The following is a 7,333-nucleotide window of genomic DNA, read 5'->3' on the forward strand; positions in this document are numbered from 1 at the left end:
CCGGGCGGCGGGAGGCGGCCCCGGCTGCGTCAGAGCCGTGCAAACACCGCCGCCGTGCCCGCCGCTATTTAAGGGGCCGAGGCTGAGTCGCCCCTAACTTTCCTTGCCTGGGCACCCAGGGACGTCGCTCCCTCCTCGGGTCCGACCTCGGGAAAGCGCAGCGGAAAGGTAGGAAGGACCCGTCACCCCTCCTCCGACTGCATCTCTGCTGGGGGGCGGGGAGCGAAATGGGGGTGCCCAGGCGCTTACCAGTGCGGCGGCTCCGAAGGCATCCCGCCGTTTGCTGGAGGAGAGGCAGCCGGGTCCGGAGGGGGAGAGGACTTGAGGTGGCTGCTCCCGGCACCCCAATACTCAAAAACGTCGTATTTTATGCATGGCAGTTGTTTTCTGTCTAGCGTATGCGGTGGGCAAATACACTTCATTTTCTCCTCTTCTAAAATTAAAAGGTTACATTCAATATACTGTTCAGAAACTCGAACGATTCAAAAACTCTCATATAGCTAATTCATGTATATTTATAAATGGAAATTACCCCTGTAGCATTAAGTACTAGGAAGCTTGTTTCTCCTAATAACTGAGGGTAATTTCTTTGTTTCCAGAAAAATACTATTTCGGCTTATACAATCAAACAGTCGAGTCAAGCGACATCGTTTTGTCCAGTACTTGTTTAAGGAAGTGGTAAAAAATTGGTTACATCTGAATTCTCTGTTTTATATGAAGATTATTGTTAAGTTGCACATTATTTCTTACAGCTTTGAACTAAACAGCTTTCACCACCCCACCTATTAGATCAAATGCTTGGGGGAGTGTTAGATTTTGTTTTTTCTTTCCTTGGGACAAGTTTTTGTTTTTCTGTGTGTGATGAGATGAAACCTCTTGAACACTGAAGTTGAAACCAATGAAGGTTGGTAGAATAAAGGCTCTTCATAGAACTTGTCAGAACTGGGTATTTGTAATAGCAGTTTTTAGTACAACAGCAAAATGCTGAAATGTTTGAATCCTGAGGTTTTTCACAGAGCTGGACTTATATCCCTTAAGTTTTAATGAAATACAGCTTCCAAAAAAGAAAAGCAAATAAGAATTGAGTAGATCAGGGAGACATAGCACATACTACGGTGAATTAATTTTGTTCCTTCCAGTGTATCTTCCTCTTATCAAGGGATATTTAACTATTCATGTACATGTTTTCCAACTTACTTAAGACAGATTCCACAGTTACCTGCATTAAAAAAAAACCCAGCACAGACCTAGTTTGCTCAGAAACCAGCACCCCCAATGGAAGATGGGGGTAGGGACAATATACAATGCAGTAAATCTGGTCATTTTAACAGCCTATCATTCCTTTTCTCCCCAGCAATGTACAGCGGTACATGCATCTGCGTGTTCCTTGCTGTGCTCTCAGCGAGCTCTTTCGGACAGCAGACTGTGGGCTCGCACAATGGGAATCCGCTGGCTGCTGAGCTTGAGCAGAGCTTGACAGAACGTCACCGGCACGTCCGTGCCCCTTCATCTGCTGGCCCGCTGAAATCCATGCCACGGCTGGATGGAAGCATTGACCAAAGAGCTAACATCGGTGCTTTGTTGGCCAAGTATCTCCAGCAAGCCAGAAAAGGTACTGGTTAGAGCCTACTTACTGTGCTACTTCGGTGGCAGTGGAATCTCCTGCAGGGATGCCTAGATGTTAAGATAACCCTGTCATCGTCTAGCATGAATTCCTAGAGAAGGCAGAATGTAGATTTTGCCTGGTTATTCCTGAAGTAACAGAGCATTCTCTTATTTACTGCAGAACTCCTCCCCAAAAAGATTTGTACATAGCAGCCACTGACTGAGAGCTGCGTACAGGTAACTGAAGAAAATGTAACCTACCTGTCAGGCCATAGTTCAGCTTTTATTTTTAACTTACTATTTTCATAGCCTTATAATAATTTTGGCATTATTTTCAGCATGTTGTATCTTAGATAAAATACAGGAATTGCATTTTCTTCAAACTTTTTCATTTAGTTAACCTCCTCCCTCCCTTTTTTAAATTAGAAGAGCAGGAGAACTTTTCTGAGGATAAATACAGACCAAATGGCTAACCTTACCTCAGCCAGAAATACCTGTGCAAGGGAAATCTTCTCAGTATTGGATTTTTCATGTGTTTGTTCCCAGAGGAAGTTAGGAAAGTGTGAAAGATCAGAATTCACATTTCTGAACAGAATAATTAAAAGCAGTGATAAGTAAAAGCACATTTGCTTCAAAACATGTCAATTCCTGTCAGATTTTTGGTCTCAGGCAGCCTGAGAACCCAATCTTGCAGTTACTTAAAACCCCCATGGCATTGTGTTTGTAACAAGGGCATGAAGCACTGGTAGAGTAGTGATATTAAAGTGGTTCATTCTTATCACATGATTTATTAGTCACTCGGGGAAACAATTGTATTACGTACATGAGCTAGCAAGGGAAAGAGTAAAGCTGTCCCTGTCGACACCTTACAGTGTATGTTTTACATAGACAGAAACACATGCCATTTGTGTGGCCGGTAAAAATGATGGATCACAATCATTGACCGCTGAAACTCCCCCCAAGAAAACATTTTTCCTTTTGAACTGTCTCGTCTCTGTATTGGTTTGTATCTCAATAGAGTAACACCATGGGCAGCTGAATTGCTTTTGCCTTTTGACTGCCAACCTCAACAAAAGCCACTACACAAACCTTGTTTACTTGTGATGGCTTCACTCTAGTCTGTCCCCTGTACTACAGGGGAAGAGGACATCTGAGAAGAAAAGAGGGCTTGAGGGGAAGGCAGTAATTAGGATTACCTGGACATACAGACATTGAGAAATTAATTCACTCCCAGCTCCAGACTGTGCTTAGGATAAAAGTCACTTTATATAAGTAAGCTTTCTCCTTTCCTGTCTCTCCCCACAACCTTATGCAGACCATTTAACCTTCCCCTCCTGACAGCCTCACTGCTGACCTATGCAAAGCAAAATACTATTCTTATTTTTGATGGCAGCCTGCAATGAAGAGAGGCCACATGCATTTTTATGCATTTCCTATGCAGCTATACACATTCATCTGTGTACATACAACAGAGCCAAATCAGAAACAACAGGAAAAGAACCACTCTTAATACAGTCTGAGAGACTTCATCTTATGTTACCAATTTGCACAATATCCATTAAGGAACGTCTTTTAGCAGTTCACATAATCTAATGGAAAGAGAATTCAGATACAAAATTCCACAATTCAGTGCCACGGTTAAAGCTGTTACTGAGTAAGAATGTTGTTGCAGGAGTCTACAAAGCAGAATCCTCATTGCCTTTCCCAAGTGTAGTCATTGTTACCCACGTACATGGAAACTGAACTCCTCTAGTTTATTTAGCCATTATATTCTCTTAAATATCTGGCTGACATTTCCAAATAGCTTAACCAGATGAAGTGAAAAAAACACTTTGGATTTAAGATGTCTTTTTGCTAAGTATTAATATGAGGGAGAATTTCCTGCATACATGTTAATTGACATATATAATTAACACTACAAAGTGACTGTTAGCAGATGATGGGATTCTTGTGACATGACTGGGCTAGCTGGACTCTGGTTTGTAGATGTAGTTGCTAGTAACAGAAGAGAAGATTCACAGGGACAAAACAGTATTTACTTAATTTATAACAATACAGACAGTGTTCCTATCAAAACATTATATTCTCATTTAACACAGAAGTTCTGGGCAGTACTTCAGAAATCTCTGCAGAACACTCAACATCTACTGTATTAGTCACTTTTAACCTGTCTAAACCATAATACTCACTGGAGAACTCCATCTAGGGGGAAAGGCAGTCTGGGCATTTGCTAGTGTTAGCAGTCAGCAGTGATGGCATTTGCCCTTGTGATTAATAGAAAGGCTGATTTTGGACAATATTTCCATTTAAAATGGAGAGAGAGTTAAATTCTCTCAAGGACTTAGGGCTAGGTGGCAGCCTCATAGCCAAACTGCTACAATTTTGAATATGCTTGCTGTGCCTTGATTCTGCAGTATCCACAGGACATCTCTGGTGGTTTGAGGAAAGGTAGTTAGGATGCTGTTAAGAAATTAATTTTACTGTTTGTGACCCTTAGCTTTCAATTAATTTCACCAGCATGCTTTCAGCATGAACCTGGCACCGTGTAGAAGAGATGTTGTAGCTGTCAAGTCAGTGACATGCACATTTACTATCCTCTAAGGAGCCCTTGCCAGTCTAGACCATAATGGCACCAGGGGAGCCCACAGGTCACTGCAGGCTCAGAAGTCTCTTAAATACCAGCATCTAAGTGATGGTTCTGTGCTGTTTTAGTCCTGTCTGGTTAGGGTGCCAAGAAGTCATTCTCGTCAACTTAATTCTGTATTTTGAATTACGAATGTGAATTTCATGGGGTTTAAGCGTTTAATGGTAGACATTTTTTTCTAGAGATAATGACATTTTTTGACATTTTTTTCTAGGCAGATGTCTAAAACATGGCTGGTTTCTTTTTTTGGTACCTTTAACTCTCCAATCCCCCTGCAACCACTAACAAAACAATGCAGTTGGTTTTATTTTTAATGGATCATGCTCATTATAAATCATTACATGAGGAAAACCTTGAAATACAAAAGCAGAGAGTCACCAAGGGTTCCTTCAAAGCACAAGACACTGTAAGCAAGGCAGTTGTGTAGATTTGGATTTGTGGGCTTTGATTTGGGCTTCTTTTCCTTTTTGATCAGTTTGAGTGTTCCTCAAGCATACAGTCTGCATTGAATACTAATATATTGAATCTGTTCCTTCCTCACTCAAGGCTTAAGCGCAATCTAATTATTGGCATATGTCAATTTTGGCTGTTTTCAGGGAGTGCAGAGACAAGTAATTTACCTTTCCTGCATTTTTAGTTACACAATGTGATGATGTCAAAACAGAGGATTACAGCCCTTTTTTAAAACCATAAATTCTCCTTGCAAATAGTTTGTGCCTCTGATGCCTTAAGCAATGAAGACAGGAAGCATAAGACAAGATCAGAGATCAGCATCCAACCCTGCTGTGAAAGGAATTATGAAAGCTTGGGATAAGCAATGAAAATGTCACTGACATCGTAATAAACCCTGTATAATTCCAGCAATAGACATCTCTAGCTATAAATTCCAGACACAACTTTCTCCATTTCAGGACTATTCCCACTTCTCCACAAAATCTGGGATTCATAACTCTATCCCACTTGTTACGGGATTTGCACTGTAAGAGCTCCTGTACTTCCATTTATGGCTCTTCAAGCAGCACAGGACTGTGGTGGAGTCCTATCTCAGGCCTGAGTCTGCTCTCATGCAGAGTTATTTTGCATGTAGAGCAACTCTCCCACTACCAGCAAGCAAGGGTGTGGTCTTACAGGAAGAGTGAGAAATGGTTTGGATTTTCTCTCTCTAGTGAGATAGGAAGGAAAAAGGAGAAATGCACCCATATTCCTTACTGGCAGCCAGGAGCAGAATGCTCCTGCAGCAGGAGGGAGAAAATGATCTGTTTATTTTACAGTAAAAAAACCCAAGCCACTTTCAGGACATTACCCATAAAGTTTCTATGACATTTTCCCCAATGACTTGACAGTGGTGTTACATGGTCTTTATTAAGTTAACCAGTTTCAACTATTGCAGATGTCTGCTAATGAGTACAAAACAGATCAGACAATGGATTAATCTGAAAAATGTGTCCACTTACTCCCTGCTCTCCCAAACGCTTTTTCTTTAGGTCCCACTGGAAGGCTCTCAGTTATGGGAAACAGAGTACAGAGCATTGATCCTACACACAGGATAAATGACAGAGACTACATGGGCTGGATGGATTTTGGACGCCGCAGTGCTGAAGAATATGAGTACTCTTCCTAAAGAACAGCAAACTATAGCAACAGAAAAAAAAAAATCACACTCCCATGTCTGTACAGAAAGAGAAAAATTAATTTGTTGTTCTCTTTGAATCAGTGTTTTAAAATATATCATGTATTTGATGTAAATTTGTCTGTAAGACTATACAATGCAATATATACATATGCAGAATTTTCCAGAAAATGTTTTCTTTCTTTTGTTGTTTCTCATACATTGATATTATATTAAAATGATTTCACTTATCCCTTCTTGTCCTGTCACTGCATGTTGCTGGGTGTCTTAATATACAGAGAGGCAGGAAAATGCCTTCATTCTGCAGTGTAGATACATTCCATGTGTTGAGTAGTCAGACAAACGAGCCACTTCTCAGAGAAATCTTGTGTCAGTCCCAATAGCTATGAACTCTAAGGGGAACTTGTCCAAATACAAACACAACAGCACAATACTGCCAGAAAAGGCCAGCTATCTTCATGGTGACCCCGTTTGTAAAGGACTGAGTTATACACCAAGCCCACACATTCAAGGTGAACAGTCAGCAGTGCTAAAACCAAGAAAAAGAGGAATGACACCGACGTGTTTCATCTTCCTGGCTTATTTATGTTGTGAACTAAATGTGAAAGTTCTGGTGATGGCTACAAATCACAGAATAAAGAGAGCATTCCCTGCCTTGTGGTGAGCCAAGCGTTCATTTGGGGAGGGGGCGAGTACCGTTCCCTGAACAGAGCAGATGATCCTGAAGGGTAAGGAGGTATCAGAGCAGTCTCTAGTCACAGTGTCCTACAAGGAAACGGGGCGCTCCCGACTATCGCAGAAGCAGCCTGAGTGAGTTATCGCCCACTGGCATGGGGAGAAGGAGGGAGATTGTGCCCAGCCCTTACCTGGCACGAAGCAAGGCAGAGAGCCCCACACTTGCAGCTGGGGAGCAATCCCTGCTTGTGCAAAACCAGCACACTGGGGACTGACCAGCGAGTCCCCTCGCAGTTGTTCCTGCCAGCCGGTGGGAAGCTGCAAAAAGTGTTTTACCTGCACTCTCCTCCTTCACCCCTCCTGTGGCTCCTGGGTCTGCTTCAGCAGCTGGTTCTCGCATCTAAGGAATTCCCCAAACTGAAAAAGCAGGTGATTTTGCATTCCGTAATTCACAGAACTTCTCCCGAACGTGTGCATTAATAAGAAAAGGAAGGCATTTGTCGCATGCTGAAAAGCTGGCGCTGGCCAAGGGGTGAATGTCTGTGAGAGACTGAAAGAATTAATGTCTCAAACATTGTGGTGGGGCAAGTTCTGCTTAAAGACAAGCCCTGTACAGCAAGGAACCAAGGTGAAAAGCCCATCAGCTCAGACATCAGCAACAGGAGGGGGAGAGCGTGCTGGAGGGTGCACAGCTCCCTGTTCTGATAAGCTGTTCTGATACAAAGATCAAACAATGGCCACACCATGCAGGGAAGGAGAAGTTATTCCACAAAGGACCC

At 42.4% G+C, this 7,333-nt stretch overlaps 1 protein-coding gene across 1 annotated transcript; it reads left to right on the plus strand.

The window, feature by feature from the left end:
• The first annotated feature begins 105 nt into the window (after positions 1-105).
• On the plus strand, positions 106-6,124 carry CCK (cholecystokinin). The gene is made up of 3 exons (XM_010562065.1): positions 106-168; positions 1,355-1,612; positions 5,734-6,124. The coding sequence occupies exons 2-3, from the start codon at positions 1,357-1,359 to the stop codon at positions 5,868-5,870; spliced, it is 393 nt and encodes a 130-aa protein (XP_010560367.1). The 5' UTR covers positions 106-168; positions 1,355-1,356; the 3' UTR covers positions 5,871-6,124.
• Positions 6,125-7,333: the final 1,209 nt, after the last annotated feature.

Source organism: Haliaeetus leucocephalus, unplaced genomic scaffold (assembly GCF_000737465.1).
Source record: "Haliaeetus leucocephalus isolate CR32 unplaced genomic scaffold, Haliaeetus_leucocephalus-4.0 Scaffold153, whole genome shotgun sequence".
In the NCBI taxonomy this organism is placed as follows: Eukaryota; Metazoa; Chordata; class Aves; order Accipitriformes; family Accipitridae; genus Haliaeetus; species Haliaeetus leucocephalus.